Below are 22,453 nucleotides of genomic sequence, written 5' to 3'. Positions count from 1 at the left end.
AATGACTAGATGAGGATGCCTCACGGCCCGCTGGATGAGAGAGTGGTTGGACGCGGACATAGTGACATTGAGAGACTGTAATCTGAGGGCTCCTTCCGAACCATGGAGGATCTGGAGGCTAAGGGTAGTTTTACTGGGCAACCGATTCTTAAGTTATCTAAAGGTATCAACTGTGCGCCACCTCACCGGGGTACAAGACCTAGAATCTCCTGACACATGACCCTCTGCAGACCATACCGACAATTGGACACGGCCACACCTAGATTTCTTGGCTGTACAAAAGTCATTGCCTAGTCATCCACTGACTTCCTGGCAGAACGTGCCAGATGGGAAACTATTATTGGTAGACCCTTCAGGGTGAAGGAATAGGAACAGATCCTATAACACACATGCACTTGAATGCAAAACACATGCTTTAAATTCACAGTTTAATTACCTGCAAATTACATACCTCACGCCCCATAGTCTTAACATCACATTACACACAACTGATCAGAGCTGTCCACGTTGATCTTTAGATGACACATCCTTTGTCCATATCCTATAACCCACTTGTGGCTCCTCGTAACGGCAGCCTTATAGAGAACCCTGCATAGTCAACAGCTACATACAGCAGAGGTATGTCTCCTAGATCTATACAGGAGACGACCTGAAAGGAAAGCTGGTAACAGTTTTCTGGATTTAGGCCTTGGTGTAACCCATGGGGACATTGCATTACACTAGTAATCGCTGGATGGCCTACCACATAGTAGGTGGAAAGCAGATGTTGAGACAAGGGCCCTAGCCGAAGGAACGCCACTGCGCTCTGAGGAAGCTAGAGGCATCCACACAAAACCGATGGCAGAGCAGTGGATGGAAGTGGTCAATAATTTTCCACACACTGAATAGTGATCATGCAGGGAGGCAGACAGCAGCTGAGTGGGCTGAAACCCCTGCTTGGTCTCTCGGGCTGCTCCCATCAGTGGGTGGTAGGACCCACCTCCGCCAGCAATATCTTAACATCTACATACACGCTTTTTCCCTTGTGAGGAAATGGGGTGTATTATATGGTGTGGCTGTGTGACCTCACCATGTAATAAACTAAAATCCCCTTTAGGACCAGTACGGTTTCGTTCATTAAACCTTAGCTCAACCCTGGCTAGCTGTGGCTCTGAGCAGTCAGGCTTACCCAAAGGCACAGTGTAAAGCACTTAAACAGCATAAAAACAACCGAAGAAGGAAAAAACAAGACACTCTAGAAATCTGACACCAATTTCTAAAAACAGATGATGATTTTGTGTACTTTTGGACACCACTGGAGGGTTCAGGAGATACATAATTCACAAGGTATGGTAAATCAACACTTTTTAGTTAACTGCGAACAAGCAGTGGTAAATTAAACGAATTGAACGCAATAACCTTTTCAAGAAAAAAACGTTGGTAAGTATCAATGTTGTTAGAGTTACTTTAGGCAACTAACTCCAGAAGGGAGCCAGTCAGGGGGACCAGCGGGGTACACAGAAACAGTTACCTTGTCCAGAAAAACAGTCTTCAATTACAGTTCCGGCATCAGTGGCTCCTTGCCACTGACTTTGATGCAAGGGATACATGATGCTGAAGATGCTGTGTGGTCGGAGGGTGTGTTCCTGGGGCTACTTCTCAGTCTACATGCTTGGTGAGGCGATCCTAACTATGGGGGTCAACGTCCCTTTAAGTCCTCCTGTGTTTGGCAGAAGCCCATGTGCCACTTGGCTACCAGCCACTATGTACAGCGGATTCAGCATTTTTCTTCTTCTTGCGGTAACTTGCAATCTGGGCAACCTAGCTACACTCTGACAACTCTCCCGGGTCCAGCAGACTCTGGGGGAAGGTTTGAGTGCTGTGTCTTGGTCCCTGGGGCTACACACCGGTGAGGAGCGGAGATATGGAAATATTGTCTACCAAGTCGTCTCAGCAGGCTTCTTCTTCTATTGTGCCCCTATTCTACGACCAGGTCGTCTCTTGCTTTGGCTGGGCATGAGCAGGACACGGAAGTCACAGTCTCTTTTCCTTTGCTAGCCACCAGGTACAGCAGGTGCAGTCCACATTGGTGCAGAAAGTCAGCCCTTCTCCGTTCCTCTTCTCCAATCCCAACAAGAGCGGAGTTCTGGTGCCCTTTTCATGCCCAGAAAATGCCCTTGGTGGGGGTTGCGGTGACTAGCCAATGGTCTATCAGGCCCTCTCCCTCCTGACTTCTTCCTGAGAAGTGTGGCATCTAGTTATCTCGGAAGGCTCCATTCTGCCCACTTCCAACATGGCAGAACCCTTCTCTTGGCACGCAGGGCTCCCTAGCCCAACCCAGAGGAGTGGCTAGTAAGGGGGCTACAGCACCTCTGGAAAAAAACGGTCTGACAACTGACTTCCTTTCTCTGTCCCTAGTGCCAGCCTGTCTGCCTAAACAATAGAGCAGCCCTCTCCCAAATGTTTCCCATTTGCTCTTTAAAGGCAGCTTCCTATTAGAAGCTCGCCTTTTGGGCTGGTACCCGTGTGGCTTCCACCCATTGAGAACTAGCAGCTCTTCCCTATGCAAGCGCCTATTGTGTCCTTTCCTGGGAATCATTCACACATCTCTCCAGGAGGGAATAAGACTGCGAGGACAATCCCTGTGTACTAACATAAAAGAGCACTGGATATCTTGGGCAACCAAAGTGGCAACTTCTAAAGATTGCACTTTGTACACCAGTGACATGGAATTCAATGTAATCATTACATCAGATTTGATGCACTGATTATTTTGATCCCTTCAGTACCAACATTAGCTGTCCTAATAAGACATTAGCAGGACTGAGGTGTCAATCTGTATCTCTGCACTCCCCAATGGGGCTAATAGCCTTTTCTACAGTTTAGTGATTTTACTGCTGGAACATGTATAAGTACATGTTCCACCATTTAATATACAGCACCCTGTCTTAGGGCTCGATAGGCCTACCTGAGAGGTGACATATATATTAACAAGCATTGACAAAGTCAACTGATCTCAGCAATGCAAGAGCTATTGGCTTTGTCAACAAGAAATCACATATTATGCTGGCAGGGAGGCGACCTAGGCCAAAAAAGTTGAAATCCTTTAGCTGCTGCGAAGAGAGGATTTCGAGGGTACAAGTGTTTACCTACTTGGGTGTGATATTTGAAGAGAAGGGCTCGTGGACCCCACAGGTGGATGCGAAATCTCTAGCTGTCACTAGATCCACTTCCGCACTTTTGAGTTTCGCTAAGCGTCGTGGGTCTCGACCGATGGAGGCATTATTGAAGGTTTACAAAACCAAATGCTTATCTATAGCCTCCTATGGAGCCCCACTGTGGGGTTACTCTCACTGTGGTAAACTACAAACAGTAGAAAATCACTTTCTTAGGTCTTTATTGGGTGTTCCACAATCTACACCAGTCCTATCAATACACACTGAGTTAGGGTTGGGATATATCACTGACTTGCTCCAATTAGCGCCCCTAATATGTTGGACCAAAACCTGGCTGAACAAGGACATCACACTAAACCATACTATTCTTAGGGACTGCATGTCCTTGGATAATGCCTCAAAGATTCCGTGGCTGGAATACGTAAAGGGGGAGATGGGCAGACTTGGCAGGCCTGACCTTTTTAGTCACCCAAACACTATACTTAGGGAAGACCTGAAATGGATTAAAGAAAATTTCATGAGGAGGGCAACCCAAACAAGGGAGGAGAAAGAACTAACTAAACCTAGAGCTAGAGCCAACTTCCTCCTCCTGACAACGCCCCAAATTGAACCTTATCTAAAAATTGTGAGCAGACCATTCCATTGTCATTTGCTCATTAGATTTAGGTTCAATATAATCCAATACTCCCTGGGTGATTTCCCTGTGTGGGGTGTTCCTGATGAGTCTACCCCATGTAGCTGCGATAATTTTTCTGAGCAGACCCTCATGCATTTTGTCATGTTTTGTAGTCACTACAAAGAGAGTAGAATGAGGTTCTTGGCACCCATTTTAAGAGATGCAGGTTTTGTCCAGGTACGCCCTGCTCTACTTTACCTGCAGTTATTAGGTAGTACCAGGACAACCCTCGGGGTTGCTAGCTTCCTGGTCGCAGCCATGCGTACGAGGACCAGGATGCTATCCCCGAGGCAACTGGAAGGGTGATCTGACTATCTTGTATTCGCTGCTATTGTTTTTAAACTATATTTAACCTTTTTATACTGTGTATGAATCATATTGGTGTGAATATTTTATATTTACGTATATTGGACATTGTTACAGATTCTGACCTTGAATGTCTTTTAACTTCTTGAACTGTGTTACATTGTAATTAATTTTTAGATTTATGCTGCCTTGTTGCTTTTATGATTTTAAATGTAATCGAATAAAGCTTATTTTGACTGACTGACTGACTGGCTTTGTCAACGTTAATGTCTTTTAGCCATGTAGCCCAAGAGCACAAAGTGTAAGCGGAGAAACCACGTTTTTTTGTCTCACTTTGTAGAAATCAGCCAGGAAATAAATATCAATTTTTCTTTCAACCGAAGGCGGAGCACTTTACATGAGCACTAGTTACAGGACACAACCTCACAAGCATTATTTATAGGCATAAGAAGGTTAAGTGATGTGCTTCAAATCACAGGATGTTGATCCTACGCCTAGACTAGAACCTAGTTTCCCAGTACCACAGTCGGAAGCTCTGATGGTAATGGCACATCCTGGGTGGAAAGAGGGACGCAGACAGTTGCTCGGAAACTGAAAGCAACTCAGGAGTAGCTGCTTGCTGCTGTAAACAACAGAGCCATCACACGACCAGCACTCCCACACTCTTCTCTCGACGAAACGTGTAGCCCTGAGAACAACATACTAACTGAAACACAGGGTAGCCGCAGGAACAGAATATAGGGAGAGTTAGTCAGTGCGCCAACTAAATAAGTAATGGCACTCTCTTCATCGAGCTTCAAAAGGTCACAAAACAAGAAAGTGCACTGTAACCCTACTCCACTTCGACTGTCCTGCAAAATCACAAGTTAAAATCTGCTCCTCCAAGCAGTGCTCTGAAGTTGAGCTTTCAGAAAGTACAAGGGAAACTTTGTGCCGGTATCTACAAAAGTACCACGTCACCTTACTGAGCCCTGTGCCCAGCCCTGAAGGCCAATGTATCTGATGTCTTCATACTCAACTCCGAGGTGCTCTCAATGACCTGGCGTCTGCTGAAGCGGGTGAGTAGTCGTGCTTAACAAATATTGATTGATTGGCACAACTGGCTTAGGTACACTTACAGGCTTCAGAGAAAGGTGTGAGTGGTGGGGTACATTTTGGTGTGAGCCATACTATCAGGATCACAGGTGCTTAGATCCCTGATTTTCCATAAGAAAGACTGGAGAGGTAATGGCTTTCAGATTACATGACATAATTGCATATTGGTGAGGGTGGCAATGGAGACGCTGGACTGTGTTTAAAAAGTGTTGGAAACTTATTCTAGAGAGTCTAGGATAGTAGTGTTGGTGGGCAAAGAGACTGGAATAAACATTTATAGAATCAGTGAGGTGTCTCTGCACACTCTTCAGTGAAAATATTGCAAAGGCTTCCGCGAAGTTGAGTGAGGTGGCGAGGAGCTGGAGGAGCTATCAAGGTTCAGAGAGTTCACGGATGGTCCATCCAGGTAAGGGTGAAAGTACCCAGCTTTTAGATTATAAGGGTCACGGATGTTGGGGATTATGGATATTTAGAAAATGGACTGTAATTAACATTGCTTGAGAGTCAAACGTGGAAGGGTTAGGTTGCTAATGTTTGCAGTCTGGGATATTTATATGAAAAAGGAAATGGTCAGCTATTAGCTTTACCAAAGTCAAAAGTTATGTTTTTTCATTTTTATGTGAAAACTGCATTGTGGTATAGTGGCAAGTGCTTTGGATTGCCTGCATTTGTGCGGAGAAGCATTTTGGTTGAGGAAGCAAGGCTACAAGCAAAGACTTCATTATTTATGTGAAAATTGAGTACTGAAAGTGACTTAACTATTGGGTCCTAGGAGAGTTAATCTGCTGTCAAGTTCTTGATTTCTATATTTCAATGTACACAACACATTCTGATTATTGAGAACAGTGATTATACCAGTCCAGAAAACAACAGTTTGCGCCTGATTTAGACATGGAATCCGAATTCACTTACCTCTCCAGAAATGCTTGGACTAACCAAGGACCAAAGAAAAGTCTCTCCACCAATAACTCACAAAAACAATTCTCTGCGATTGATGCTATAATCAGTGTGATACTGACAAGCAATATCTCTTTGGCATCAACATAATAACCACACCATACAGGCGCAGGCTGCAAGAGGATAAATTGTCCTCGAGGTCACAGAATAAAAAAGTTATAAAATCTAGGGGCTTAAACTGATGTTTAGACTAGATTCAGTACACATTTAAACAGAGGGCAGTGGGGATTGCTATGCTTAAAAGCCTTGCAGTAGACAGAGATAGAAAAGCCATTTAAGCATACCAATATGTGGGGTTTAAGGAAAAACACTGCTGTGCAAATCTAAAATGAAAAATAATGAGAAACATTACAATTTAAGACGTAAGCACTCATGTCTTTGTGAATTAAATTCGTGGATCTGTGGGAATTAATTGTTCACCTGACTCAAGCAATATCAGACTTGATCTATGATAGTACAAAATACAAAATTCTGAAAGAATCACTATTGAGGGCTTCAGTTCCAAATTTTCGTAGGTTCCTCTTAAATGTGTGTGGTGTAAAAGTGATAGCAATTTATTTGCCGAAGTCTATCTTAGCTAAACATTTCAAAAATATGTGTCCCTTTTGTCAGATTAGAACAGTTGTACAATTTGTAATATACCACAGTGCCAAACCTAATGCAACTGTTCTTTAATGTCAATATATAAGCTTACCCAGTAGTTGAACATTCCAGTCCATTAAGCAAACAGCATCACTTTGAAAAATAAGATCTGACAAACCTTCATGGTACCATTGACATCAGCCACTGTTGAATTTTCCAGCCAGAGGGAACAAAGCCTGAAGATCCACAAATCGTGCTCCTCTCCGCTTACTAGACAGCTGATGTAATTCTCAACCGCTTTGCACAAAAATTTCTTACGATCTTCTTTCAGGCCAGCAATAGCACATTCATCGAGTTCAAGCTCACGCTGCACCTTGACTGTGTACCTGTCAAACACAGAGTTTGTGTTAGCAATACAACGACAGGAAGCCTGAGCACTAGCTTACGCGGTTGATGATAAACTTGATTTGTTTATTCTTGACACAATGGACTTTAAGGTGATGAAAAGAATAAACACACTTTACTAAATATGCAAACTATGCCACTGTCAAATAACAAATTGTGAGGAAATTAAACCTAAAAATATATCAAAAGGGACATTCACAGTAAATTGTCAAAGATGAAAGAGTAACTTCTTTGAGCATGTTATAATATAAAGGTTTGACAAGATTCTCAAATAAGAACAACAAAAGGCATGGATAGATCCAAACTTAAGGATGTAGGTGCCATGGAGGACAGAATTTCAGATTTAACATTCTAAACTTTATTTTTCAAAAACAGATTTAATTGCATTTTCTTGAGCTGAAACCAGATGTTTCAAAACTTGCACAGTCATGTCGTTTTGTTCTATATATGCTTCTTCAGATACATATTTTCATATCTGTGCCCTCTTTCAGGTCCAGCGATTTCCAGGTTAAACAACGGGCAAGCATACTTTACCGGAGTCTGTATTTAATAATGCTGCATGTTTAAAGGATGCTGGAAATTTTGATCAAATATACAGGGGTTCGACGTAGTTATGAAGTAGGACATGCAGCAGGGAATAAAACAAGCATTTGCAATGCAATAGGTCTCACATTTACGCGGGTTTAAGATATTGGCATTATAAATGACAATGCCTTTTAGTTATGTTTTAAAAACAAAAATAAAAGGCATTGTTATTTGCAATGTCAATAGCTCAAACTCACATAAACGTGTGACCTAGTGCATTGCATTCTGCTTTATCGCTTGAAATTATGTAGTGATTACATTGCAGAGTTTAAAAATAGAAGATTTAGGTTCTAGTCCCATTAAGACGTGCTAATTTCATGTTAGAATAAAATGAGTTATTGCAAGAAAGCAGGGTGTGCACGCCATGTGGCAGGTTTGAGCCCTTGAATAGATAGAAATATTTGCAAGGAATTTCCAGAAGTGAAGAATAACCCAAGCTCCTGGGAGATGAGCTGGGTTATAATGGACAGAAAGTTGATATTACCTCATTTCCAAATAGCCTTACTTGCCTTAACCCATAACTTTAGGCTAAGCTCTCCCTCGGCAAGAGGTCCTCCCTGTAGGAGAGTAGGCTCTGCTTCTTATGGTTACCCCCACTTTTTGCTGTGTTTCACTGGTTTATCGACTTTAGTCTGCCTGTGGTCCTGCTAATCAGGACCACAGCCTAGCTGTTCTCTCTCTAAATTGGTTACCTGTACATTAGGTACACTCCAGATTGGTTACTGGGTTACCCTTGTGAGTCCCTAGTCGCTAGTACCTATGCCCTAGTCCCTTCGGTACCAAGGGCATAGGTACCCCAGAGGCCTACCAGGGGCTGGAGCATGTATTATGCCACCCCTGGGAAGCCTTCCAAAATGCCACCACAGGTCTGCACTTGCAGCCTGGGTAAGGTGGTGTAAACACCCCTTACTTAGCTATAGTATACCTATATCTACCTATATATATAGACACATATAAACCTATAAGTGACTCCTATGGCAGGCCTTGACAATCCTGAAGGTAGAGTGCTTGGTTTTGTGTGAGAGGGTGCCCTAGCATGAGCTGAGCCCCTCTGCAGCTTTTGGAATCCCTTCTTTATAGCTGTACTATGACATAGCCATACCACATACTCTTAAGTGCATTATAATCCTTGCGGTTAATGCTAACTTTGGAATAGCTTTATCAAAACATGTTGTTTGGTGTCAAGCACTTTGCAAAGCCGTGCTGGCGGCAGGGGTAGAATTCCACCCTTCTAGAGGGAGAAGACATGTACACACTTACTTACCCGGTAAATGTTTAAAAGAGCCTCAGCATCACAAAATGAATGCTGCTTCCACAGACACTAGTCTGACCTCCTGCTGCTGGACGAAACTCCGGCAGGGGAGGCCTGGACAATAGGTTTCCTGTCAAGGGTGGTGCCAGCACCTCCTCAGACAGGCTTTAGTGTATTGGGGCAGGGTGGGTTGCCTTCAGTGAATGCTTTTCAGACAGTGTCTGGGGCACACAAGGTGTCCCCGTGCATTTCCCAGTTCAAACCGGTTTCTGGGGCACTCAGCCACAGCTCTGGTGCGAACTGGACCCCCTCCCCAGGTCCTCCTATAGCTGGGACCCTAGAGCTAGTCCAACCCCTAAACTTAGTATAAGTATAGGAACCCAGTCACTGAGGCTTTAGATTACCCTGGACGAAACTCTGAAACATAAATCTTGGACCTTCGACATTCCATATCGACTGGAAGACAGAAGAAATCTCCCTTAGGGTCAAGGAGTGACTCCCCTGTTCAAACAGGCACCATAGAAGCATCTTGCCGGTCTGCATTTTCAAGGCTCCCGACGGATCCCGAAGAATCTGCGACACAGGACACAGACTTCCAGACATCTCCAAGGCTGATACGAGTCCACAGCAAAGCTGAGGCCTGTAGCTAGCACGAGAGACGGGGGACCGGAACTCCTGGACATCCTGCACATTTGCTAGTGCATCAACTTCCTGAGCTTTCCCGAAGTTGTGCATTGTGCTACCTGTAGTCCAAGCCCTCAGCACCTTTTGCATCGAAGATTGTGGGCCTACACTCCACGAGTGTTCCGTGGGCCCGCTTTCAACATTTCAGCTCGAGACGCCTTCGCGATCCCTAGTCCGTTGGCTAGTGGGTCCCCACAAAGGAATCTACTTTGTTTCTAGGGCTTACCTTATTGCTCCAGACGTGCCCTGACTCCGCTCCAAAGGGTGAGTCCCTTAGACCTTGCTGGTCTGCACCGAAGCCAATCTTGTCATCTTGCGTGGGTTGCTGTTGCCAAGGCTTGTTGGGTCCAATCCGGATACCAACGCTGCAGCACTTGACATCCGACAGCTCAAATCCAGCTCCTGGTTGTCGTTGACGCCTCCTAGACCTCGTGGCTGAAGAGTCAAGCTTCACCTCCTTCACGTAAAAGCACCCAACATCGGCTGGCATCTTCCTGTCGCCTTCCTGGTCACTGGGTAGTGACCCAGACTCTGTCCCCTGTGCTTTCAGGTTCTTCAGATCTCCGATCCACCCTTGGATCCATCCGGACACTCTTCACCTGGACGCCTGCAGCACTTCTTCGCAGCTCTCGATTGAAAATGACGACAAAACCCGACACGAAAAGACACCTATGCACCCGGCTTCCCTGGGTGAGGTAACACGAGTAATTCGGTGCTCCCGTGGGTCTTGACTCACGAAGTGTCCAGTAGTGAAAGGGTTTCACCATAGTCCACTCCTAAGTGTCCTTATTCTTTACAATTGTAACTCTAACTTTCTCCATAGAAGTGAAAGGTGATTAGCGGATGTGTTTAGACAATGCACGCGTCTCCCGTGGGTCTCCTGCATCCCTATCTTGGGTGGTTCCTGGTGGCCCCAGTGGTTCTACTAGGCCTGGTCTCTATGTTGAGTGCGGTACTTATACCACTTTCTTAGTATATGGTTTGTGAGGCCCCTAGGGCAAAACGTATACTGTGCTAATTTACTGTGTGCTAAGTTCTTGTATTGTACTTTTGCCTCGAGCCTCATAAAGAGACTAGAGGGGTGTGTTTTAGAATAAATACATATATTTTATATATATACCTGGTGTGGTGCTCTTTCATCATTCAAGAGATTATAGACTGGTAAAACAAGCGGCTTTACATTCCTAGAAGACTTAGCCTGAAGGCTGCTCTCCACAGCTACCACTAGGATAGCTTTCTATAAAGGTTGTCTTAAACCTACCATCAATAAGGGTCGTTTGGACTGGTGCAAGGTGCCCACTAAAATAGTGGACATCATATGCCAGGCCAACTTCTCACACTCCCATCACTGGAATACTCATTTCTCCCCAATAGTGCACTTTCTGGAATATTCCGACGTGAATTGTCAGACACGACATATCAGTAAACGTCATGGGACTATGTAGCACTGAGGCGGTGTCACCGACGCTGGTCAGTCAGGTGCACGGACATCTAGCAGCAGTGAAGCTGCATCTTGCCCGCCCTCGACTGCCAACCAGTCTGGTTTAGAAAAGCTGAGGGTGACCGGTCACTGGACCTACAGCAAGGCAACCACTTGGCGGCATGGCAATTTCCGAGGCAGCAGCCTCCACCAGCCAAATGTAAAAAAAAAAACAAAAACAGAAAACCATCAGTAAACATGGTGCTTCCACAAAGCAGCAGCGTCAATTACAGAACCGATGTCCGCCGCCTGAGAAGCTAATATATAGAAGCATTTGCACTAGCGCCTAGAAGCTGAACTAGGGCCCCGTTCAGCCGCACCGGGAGGCTTTGGGTACAAGGGCCCTCTCCGGTCCCAGCTTAGCGCTCAGTGTCGCTGGCATTGCCGCTCAGCCTGGAAGGAGCGCTGCGAGAACTTCACTGGAGCTGACCGACTTCCTGCCCTCCCCTACACGGCTGTGCCAGGAAGTGGAGACATTCGCAGCGGTGCATAGCTGCCAGGCAAGGCGAGTGCAGCTGTTGTGTGTTAATCTAGGCGGGAGGCACTCGCGGAGGTGCCCACCTAGGCCATTCTACACGGTGAGACATCTGCCCTCGCAGAAGCGTTCCAAGCTACCACCGGCGTGCCAGGGATATCCTTGTGACAGAGATCTTCACACGTTCCTACACTGTCTACACTCAGAAGTACCTAAAAACTAGCCTTTGCAAAACCGAGCACGGTGTCCTTGAAGCGGCGCCGCGCTCAGTTTTAAAGAAAAAAATAAACAGAGCGCCGTGTCCCTGAAGTGGATGCAACGCTCAACAGAAATGTAAAATATAAATAAAGTGAGCGTCGTGTCCCTAGCGGGCGCCGCGCTCATTAAAGTAATACATCAAAAATATACAATTTAGAGCGCATAGCGCTGCAGCCGCCATTGTTGCCATCAGCGTTTGGCCAGTTTCAAAATTTTGCTCACCCACCAGATAAAGCACACTGTGTAACGCCGCAAGTAAACAATCGAGTCCGGATGGGTGGCCCCAAAAGAAGACCAGGGGGGTAACAAAGAAGCATCAGTTTTCAACCACACGCCAAAGTTTTAAATAAACAATGATGTTGGCCAATAAGAATGATGGGCGGGGCTTCAACTACACTTCTGAAATCTCCTCCATTACAATATGCCACGCAGAGCGAGCAGCGCATGTGCGCTGCAATGCTAGGCGGGACTTAAAAAAATCAGCAGCTGACTGGACTGCAAAGGGAGACTAAATTTAAGAGGGAGACATGGCTGGTGTGGGAGACCAGACTGCAAGAGTTGGCCAGACTGCAGAGGGGAGACCAGACTACATTCGGAAACTGGTCAGCAGAAAACGGAGACAAAACTGTAGCTGAGGTTGTAAAAAATCTGAAATGGGTATAAAGGTAAAAGAAACAGTCAGTATGCAAATCTACAATGTAGCGGGAAGACTGGGCCATTGGCCCATTTCTTTTCCTTTTTTATTTGTAAGAGTAGACCCAGGACTACTGTATGTAGGAAATCCATTAAATATGCAAAATATCTTGTGCTGATGAGGATGGTCAACAAATTGGGTGTTCCAGCATGCAAGAAAGTGTAAAGTCTCCTTCGGTTCATTTTAACACCACATTACAACTTATGAGATTCTCTATACAGAGTTATTCTTTCCTTTAAACTCACTAATTTTACATACAGGGTTAGTTCCCAAGGGCAGGCTACTTGTTAGCAAAAGCTCCAAAATGACACAAGCAAATTATTGCCACTGTTGGAATTCTCAGGCTAAAACATGCTCAATTCTTGAACCAACTTTTTAAAACCGCTACACCAAAGTTGTGGCACACTCTACTCTTCACTATCCATGGAGCTCATGATCTGTGCTTTGCCAACTGTTGCTCTATTAGTGACAAAGGAGCAAATGAATAGTCAACCCTAATGTCATATATTACTCTGCACTGAATACAGCAGCTGTCAGCATAATGGTGATAGACTTCCCACGTTCAAAAACCGGCTTACCGTAACATGTAATATTTGCCAGAGCTAAGCTGCTACAGAACTAGAAATAAAGATGGCTGACAATGATTTACTCCAGAGTAAAATATGTGAACTCTGTAATGTGCACTAAAGAAATTAGAAAATGTCTGACTAATTGAGCAAATCCACAGAGAATTCCTAGTTATGCTATTACCATGGACAAAAACCGAGCAACGAGAGGTGGCTGGTTTTTTAGGGCAGAAGGGGTACACCTCCACTAAATTTTTCAGCCAACTCTGTCGATTGGCTAGCTGATGGCCTGAGCCAACTGAAGCCTATAAACTTGGTTAAAGGCTTTTAGATGCATAATGCACATGTGCAATGGAAGGGTTTCTGAACCTATTACCCTCTTATACATACATACATGTTATGCGGTAGAGGAAGGACCTAATGAATTGCATAGCATATCTAAGCACTTGGTCCAGAAAAAGTCCTCCTTAGTTTACCATTTCCTTCTCTCCTCATGGATACTTGCTATGGTCTATCAAGGACAACTGCCAAATGAAAGGAGGACATGGTCCTTGCTGACATTATCACTTTCCTCTACTGACTCTTACCCTATGACAGTGCCACATCGCTATGGCCCCCAAACTAACACTATGGCCCGTCTACTACATGTGAATCATCCCACCTTAGGGTCTACAAGTAAGTGAGTTAGGTTTGCTCTGAGGTGATTCATTGTAGAGGAGGTGTCTGGAATGTGTGATCATGGGTGGTGTAGCATTTTAAGAATAGTTGTCTGTGAACATGTTTGGTTGTAAGTATGTTTAGTCAAGCATGCGTCTGTGTGCAGCAGCTAGCCCCTGCCATCAGTCCTTTCCTTCCCTGGACTTACCATTATTCTCGATTCTGTAGGTCAATGAACACGGACCATGATCTTTACCAGTTCAGCTTCTTCAACCAAGAAGATCATCCAGCTGCACTTGTCACTTCACTGAATCTGTGCACAAGAGCAGCCCAATAGTACATTTTGGCTACCACAAAAGACCAAAAAGCAGTTGTCGGATTGCGAAATATGCCCCAAAAACGGCCTCATTGAGAGGGGGAGCATACACACAGCAAGTTGTAATTTTGCCTGTGGCTGAGAACATTCTAGCAAGAAAGCTGCACATGAGAATGTAAAGAGAAGTGAAGCAGTTGGAAAGGAGAAGAAAATAAGGCAAATGGGGCAAAGCAAGAACGAATAGAGAACAAGAGGAGGGAAAGACAACACTTACAGAAATGGAGAGGAAAACAGAGTATACAAATTTGCAGGAATGATCTGAGCTAGAAGAAAAAGTTATTTTCCTTCGGTAATGCTCTTTCTGGTGGATACTCTATATAGCTGCAGATTCCTCGCCTTTAAATATCCTGCAGGTGCCAGACTTGCCCAGAAACTTCTGCAATAACTTCTGCAATAGGTATCCAGTGACACTAGAAGGTGCAGGCTATGTTGCGACGTCAGAGACGGGATTGTGATGGAATCATCAGGATGATGTAGTGCCCGGACCAGGACATTTACATCGGTCCCACTCAGCGCAACTTCAGAGGTGCTCTCAAGAAACGGACAATCAAGCAGTGGTGTGACAATCAAGAAGTTGAAACGCGTTAAGAAGGTTTATCCACAACGAGGAAGAGGTAGGATCACTGCAGAATCTGTAGGTAGATAAAGTAGCCAACAGAAAGATCACTACCTAAGGTAAGTAACTTTCTTCTAATGAATACTTCTACCTGCAGATTTCTTACCTTTGTGTATAACCCTTGGGTAGGAGGACTAGAGAACTGAATCAAGACATCATGAAGCACACTGGGCAAATGACTCTCTCCTCAATTCCAAATCGAAGTAATCACGTTTGGTGGAAGTACAAGGATCACATAAGTGCGTTGCAGATACAGCCACTGGAACCCCATCAGCTATGACAGAAGTGGAGAATTTTGCCATGGTGCAATGAAATTTGATTTCTTCAAGTGGGTCTTTCTTGGCTAGAGCATAGCAGATCTTGCTGGATAAAATGATACAGTGAGATATAGTTTATTTCAGTACTGCCTTCCCTTTTGCCAGTCAGTGTAGCTGACAAAGAGCTTCTTGTCTCAACAAAAGTCTTTTGAGCAGCTGATGTGGAAGCTTACTCCATGCATCAGGCCGTGCCTGTAAGGCCTCCCCTCCGCATTAGTGGGATGTGGTGAAGAGAAAATCCATGGTAGGGTAAGGGAATGTCCCAGATGAAAAGGAGACACAACCTTTGGGAGGAAAGCAATTTTTGTTCACAACACCAACTTCTCTGGGAAGAACCATGTCAATGGAGGTCTGATAGGCAAGGCGTGCAACTTGCTGATTCAGCGAGCCAAGATAAAAACAAGTACGGAAACAGTTTTTAACATCGAAAAGCCTCAACTGAGCACGGGCTCAAAAGGAGTCCCCATAAAAAAACGTCAAATTCAAATTAATGTCCCTCTGAAGCATAATAAAAGGGGTTGGTGTATACATGTTTGTCAGACCTCTCAGAAATCTCATCACCACTGGAGAATTAGAAAGATATTGTCACCTAGTCATTAATCATAAAGGTGTAGGCTGTGAAGAGTGGGGTGCAGGACCTGTCCCCTTAGTTCGGGACAAAAAGTCCTATGAGTGGAAGACAAATAGTGGCCACAATCAACATGTGCCGAAGATCTGTATAACACAATCTTCGTGGCCAGTCCAGAAAAATACGAATGACTTGGGCCCAGTGTGAATAATCTTCCTCAGAACCAAAGCAATCAAGGGTATGAGAGTGTAGAGCTGAATTGACATATATTCCCCAAGGCTTCCTGTGATGGATGCTGGAGGACTCTAGTACTTCGAGCAGGCGGCGTGGTCCACAATGGCTAAGAGGTCCCCATGTATTATGCACCAAAGGGCTATTTTACAATGCCTGGATGCACAAGCCACTAGTGGTCAGCAAGATGATGCCGCTGAGACTGTACACTCAGGTGTTCAGAGAAACTATGAGATGGTTGGCTGCCATCCATGACTGTGCTGGTGTGCCAGTGTCCAGAGTCTCAGAGCTTCTCGACAGAGAGTCCTTCAACACCCTACTTATGGCATTGCGGTCATAATGTCAGTTAAGATATAGACCAACCAACAGCAAAGTATGGGGATACAACCGGATTGCCTTCTGCCCCAGCAGACTCCTGTGACAAATCTCTCTTTGATGACCAGAGGCATCTGATCTCCGGGTCCTCCAAATGCACTCCCCACCGTAGGGTCGAAGCGTGCGTTACAAATGTGGCCACTGCTGGAGGAGAGGTGAAAGGTCTTCCTTGTATCAGGTTCTCTTTCCTTTCCCAACAGGCCAACTCTGCTGCAGCGTCCCTGGAGATCACAATGGATTCTTTCAGATCTCCTTGAGGTTGGAACCACTGCCTGTGAAGGCACCAATGCAGCGAATTCATGTAGCACTATGCATGAGTGATCAGGAGGATGCAGGAAGGCAACAGACTGAGCAAATGAAAAACCCACAGGACTGGGATTTGAGCTCCCACCTAAACTCCTGAATCATTTCTTGAATTTTCTGTATCCTTTGCAGAGGAGTGAAAGTTCTGAGCAAGATGATAAGCTGTATCAGCCAAGGAACAAGAAGTGCTGAGAGCGTTCCAGGTGAGATTTTGGGTGATTAGCTGAAAACTACTGACTGCAAATGATGGATCACCATCTCAGGCAATTTGACTTTGATCAGCTAGCCATCCAGGCAAGAGCACGTTCCCGATCATCTGAAACTGGCTCGGAAATGGTGGCTCCCACCACTGCTGTCACCTTTGTAAAGACTCAAGGTGCTGAAGTCAAGCCAAAAGGTAGTACTCTGAATTGGTAATGGGCAGTACACACCAAAGACCACTTATTAACCCCTTCCATGCGCATGACGAGCTGAGCACGTCATGAGTTGCGCCGCTCACATGCTCATGACGAGCTGAGCTCGTCATGTAACGCGGCTTTTCGCAAAAAGCCACACAGCGCGAAAATAGCGGCCGCACGCATGCGGTTAAGAGATTGCAGGATTGGAATGTGAAAGTATGTGCCCTGCAAGTATAAGGACACCATCCAGTTCCAATAAAAACCAGAGCCATGGACAGCACACTGAAGTTGTCCTTCCTGAGGAAATAATTCAGAACCCTGAGATCGAGGATTGGCTGCAGAACACCATTCTTCTTGGGAGCGCAGTTCTTGCTCGAATACCTGTTTTATTGCCCCTTTTCTGCAGCACAATTTCTTCCTCCTATTGCATGATCCGCAAGTGTTCTTGGGGAACCGGAGATGGATCAGGAGGACAGCTCGGGGTATGCAGACGAAATAGTAAGTGTGGTATATAAACGTTATACAAGGGAAAGGGTGGGAGGTAATTTATTTAAAATACTATACTTTTATTAGGTTCATTTAAATTATATTTTTTCAAATTTCATTCTATTTACGAGTGAGATACTTAAATTATAAAGAGGGGACGCTGATCTAGTTGGGTGCTTTTGAAAAAGAAACATAATCCTGGATCTCACTGAAGCTGTTGGGATTGATAGCCTCCTGCATCCTGCTGGTCAGGCATTCCAGGTGGCATGAGTACCTTCACTAGCCTACCTTTGATGGATGACAAGAAGGCTTTCAACTCCAAATAGATTTGGCTCGCAACTCCAGGAAGTTGATATGGAACTGGGCCTCCATAGAAGACCAGATGCCTCTGACCTCCAACTCTCTCAGATGGCATCCACAAACCAGAAGCAATGAATTGGTTACCAATATAGGCTTTGGCCGACCCAATCACAGTCCAGTAGCCACCACTGCAGGTCAGTTGCAGTCACCTTTGAAATATGGTTGTGGTCGGAGAGATCCCCTAATGTTTTACCGACTTGAGATCATGCTGTAGGGCATGCATATGCTACCTGGAATGCTCGACCAGCAGGATGCAGGTGGTTATTAATCCAAGCAGCCTTGGAGTTGTCTTCACTGAGATCCAGAACAGAGGCTGAAAGCGGAGTCAGCTCAGAATCAGAGAGTGCTATTTTATTGTGCTTCTTCGTCTGGCTTTGACTTCTATGCTCCAGGTTCTGGAGTGGGTTGTGGCGCCCTGACCGATGTCAGCAGCCTAGCCGGTGTGGGCCTCCTAATTGGTCCACAAGTTCCAGCTACAGCTGAGGGCAGACACGCTGATGGAGTTCAAGGGGGAGGTCCTTCCGGTTCATTGGGGCGTGGGGGTACAGGACGGAGCCGCAGGGAAGCGATACCTTGGCGAGGCAGTGTCCTTGATTGAAGTGTGACTATAGGAACCCTTTCCCCCGTTCTAAGGCTCATGGGCCAGTGTCTCCTTAAAAAACAAATTGCCATATAGAATACCTAGTGGGTATTGCATCTTGTGCATGACTAATTTGCCTTTTTTCACGTAGTATACACTACTTGTACATATATCACATTAATTTTCATAACTTAACCGACATTGTACCGAGAGTTAAGAGAGAAAAGAAGGGATCTTTATTCTGTCCTGAAGAGGAAGCCTTGAGCTTCGAAACATGTTTACATACACAGGAAAGATCGCTCATTAAAGCAGTATACTCCGACCCACGTTTTTAATAGTACCAGCTCTAAGGAATATTCAATTTTCTAGTCCACAGGAGCTAGGTATTTTTTAAACTCACTTTTTTCACTCACACCTGACCCTTCTTCTCACTTATTCCTACACCACACATAGTTCTGAATATCAGTGCTCCCATGTAGTCCTAGGTTGTAGCACGCCCTGTCCTGCAGCGGGGCGGGAAGACTCCTATGATGAAGCATGACACCAAGGGCTCTTTTGGTGTGTGAGGGGTATTTAAAGAAACATAATGTGCTTCCAACCACTGTAGGAAACGCACATGACCTGTGAGTACATTATATTCCATAAGTGTATCTAACGGTGGATCTTGTTGTTTATGAAACATTTCTAGAAGAGGACGTTTCCACCTCTGGTGTTCCTTTTGGGCACTACCTCTTAACTTCCCTCTTTGTTCTTCGTAGTGCTGCAGAGGGAGCCAGCAGCGTGCCAAAAAGACGTAGTATAGTTTTGCAGGTATAGAGGATTTGCTGTGATGCCGCTAAGGGACCCAGAAAGTCTGGTTTCCTGGGATGAATCATATAGCTTTGCCTCACAGTCCAGAATGGCCTTTGAATTCATTAAGCTACAGTCATTATAGGTTGTAGGGTTGTGTTCCGTCAAGCAGGAACCAAACGACAAATCTGATGGGGATCTGTCACAGACATTTGCTTGTGACAGTCCTTACAAGGTGTGAACCCTTTAGTTTTAAAGGGTGACATTTCCCAAGCACACTGGTAGTTGAACAAACCCCCCCCCAGCCCCCCCCCCCGCTGTAGCTGCATCAGCCCTTGTGCCTGACCCTCACTCCTGCCTCAGACGTTCCTGCTGCCCATTCCTGGGTGCCGTTTTTTCCCTCGCCCCCCCTGCCCACAGCCTGCTTTCCCGCCGCTGCTGCCCCTGCGGCCTCGCCGCCCCCGCGCCATTCGCTTAACCCCTGCCTCCCGCCTCCCAGCTACTTCGTCCACCCTGCTCCCTTAAATCTGGAGACAGCGTGCGGTGACGACAGCGACCCCTGACCTTCCCCTGGCCTGGTAGGTTGCCCCCCCGCTGCAGCTGCACCAGTCCCTGTGCCTGACCCTCGCTCCTGCCTCAGACATTCCTGCTGCCCATTCCTGGGTGCCGTTTTTTCCCTCGCCTCCCCTGCCCACAGCCCGCTTTCCCACCGCTGCTGCCCCTGCGGCCCCGCCCCCGCGCCCATTCGCTTAACCCCTGCCTCCCGCCTCCCAGCTACTTCGTCCACCCTGCTCTCTTAAATCTGGAGACATCGCGTGGTGAGGAGAGCGACCCCTGACCTTCGCCTGGCCTGGTAGGTCGCTCTCCCCCCCGCTGCAGTTGCACCAGCCCTTGTGCCTGACCCTCGCTCCTGCCTCAGACATTCCTGCTGCCCATTCCTAGGCGCAGTTTTTTCCCTCGTCCCCCCCCTGCCCACAGCCCGGTTTCCCGCCGCTGCTGCCCCTGCGGCACCGCCCCCCGCACCCATTCGCTTAACCCCTGCCTCCCACCTCCCAGCTACTCCGCCCTCCCAGCTACCCTTCAAATGGAGGCAGCTGCGCGACCACGCGCAGGCCGGCGCGCCTAAGGCAAGCCCATCTGCGCCCAGCGCCAGAACCCCTGGACCCCGTGATGCCACGACACCAGACTCCAGTACGACGCCAACAGCCTCCACGCACTCAACGCCGGCCGAAACCACACCTGCTTCCAGACAGCCCCGGAACGGACCCACGGACCCTTCTCCTGCTGCACCTGCAGCTACACCTGCGACAGAACCACCAAACATTCAAGGACTGGACCCAACCACCTCCGCTGCATACTCCTCAACACCCGCTCCGCACGCAAACACGCCGTCAAGCTCTGGGATCTGTCCAACACCTCCGCCCCAGACGTGCCCTTTCTGACCGAGACCTGGTGGAACCACTCCTCAGCGCCCGACATCACCATAGCCATCCCGGACGGCTACAAGATCACCCGCAGGGATCGTGCCAACGGAACCGGAGGAGGAATAGCCATCATCCACAAGTCCACCCTCAAGGTCGCCACCCACGCAGACAACACCCTCAACGCCGCCCTCAGAGGAACACTCATCTACAGACCCCCCAGACCCCAAGTCCAGTTCAGCGACTCCATCGCCAACCTCGCCAGCACCCAAGCAGTCGTCTCCACGGACTACATCCTCCTCGGGGACATGAACTTCCACCTCGAGAACAACAACGACGCCGCCAACTCCACCACCCTGATCGACAACCTCGCCAACCTCTGCCTCAGACAACTCGTCAACGCACCCACCCATGCCGCTGGCCACATGCTGGACCCCGTCTTCTCCACAGGCACCCACGTCGCCTTCAACCACACCACCGAACTCTACTGGACCGACCACCGATGCATCCATTTCACCTTCAAGAAACCAACCACTCACCACCGCACCCAACAGCTGCCTCGCCGCTGCTGGAGCAAAGTCACCAAAGACCGGCTGATCACCACCCTCACCCAGAACCCACCCGCCGACCCCACCAACCCAGACACCGCAGCTCGCAACCTCAGACAGTGGATCGACGACTGCGCCAACACCCTCGCCCCGCTCAAGAACCCTCCAACAACCATGCCAGCAAGAGAGCCACCTGGTTCATCGACGAACTCCAGACCTCCAAACGTGCATGCCAGAAACTGGAGAAAATATGGCTCCACGAACGCACACCGACCAACCACGCAGCCCACAAGGACGCAACCTGAAGACATCACCACCTCATCAGATTAGCCAAGAGATCCTCCTTCAAAGACTGCTTGGATAACAACGCACACAACAGCATCGTAAGGGAACTCTCCAACCCCAGCGCCAACGACATCCCACCCTCTCAAGAACTGTGCGACTCACTAGCCATCTTCTTCCACCGCAAGATCGCTGACATCCACAAGAGCTTTAACACCACAACCACCCCGACTACACCAGACCCCACCTCCCCTATGAACAGCACCATCCGCCTGACCTCCTGGTCCAACGTCAACGAGACAAGCAAGGTCATGAACTCCATCCACTCAGGATCTCAGTCAGACCCATGCCCACACCACGTATTCAAAAAAGCAGACACAGCCATCGCACCACAACTAAAGAAGGTAATCAACATCTCGTTTCGAAACCGGGATATTCCCAGAAAGCTGGAAACACGCCGAAATCAACGCCCTCCTCAAGAAGCCCAAGGCAGACCCCAAGGACATCAAGAACTTCCGCCCCATCTCCCTGCTCCCGTTCCCAGCAAAGGTCATGGAGAAAATCGTCAACAGACAGTTGGCCCACCACCTGGAAGACAACATCATCTTGGACCCTTCCCAGTCCGTATTCAGACGAAACCACAGCACCGAGACAGCCCTCATCGCCGCCACAGACTACATCAGGCGCCACCTAGACAACGGCGAAACATCAGCCCTCATCCTCCTGGACCTGTCGGCTGCCTCCGACACGGTCTGCCATCGCACTCTAAAGACACGCCTCTTAGAAGCCGGAATCCAAGGGAAGGCCCTTGACTGGACCACTTCCTTCCTCTCCTGCAGAACCCAGAGTGTCCACCTCCCACCCTTCCGATCCGAAGCCACCGAAATCATCTGCGGCGTCCCCCAGGGCTCTTCCCTCAGCCCGACACTGTTCAACATCTACATGGCCCCCCCCTCGCACAGTTGGCCCGCCATCA

General features: G+C 47.2%; 1 protein-coding gene across 1 annotated transcript in view; it reads right to left on the bottom strand.

Annotated features, from left to right (window-relative positions):
- The window catches only part of ATM (ATM serine/threonine kinase), a 1,424,234-nt gene that overhangs the window by 214,633 nt on the left and 1,187,148 nt on the right, over window positions 1-22,453 (bottom strand). Inside the window, exon 50 of the mRNA XM_078657051.1 lies at window positions 6,950-7,157. Coding sequence (XP_078513177.1) covers window positions 6,950-7,157 — 208 coding nt within the window. The remainder of the gene's footprint in view (window positions 1-6,949; window positions 7,158-22,453) is intronic.

The sequence above is a fragment of the Lissotriton helveticus genome, chromosome 8 (genome assembly GCF_964261635.1).
Source record: "Lissotriton helveticus chromosome 8, aLisHel1.1, whole genome shotgun sequence".
NCBI lineage: Eukaryota > Metazoa > Chordata > Amphibia > Caudata > Salamandridae > Lissotriton > Lissotriton helveticus.
The sequence above is the reverse complement of the archived record's forward strand: the minus strand, read 5'-3'. Positions and strand labels throughout refer to the sequence as shown.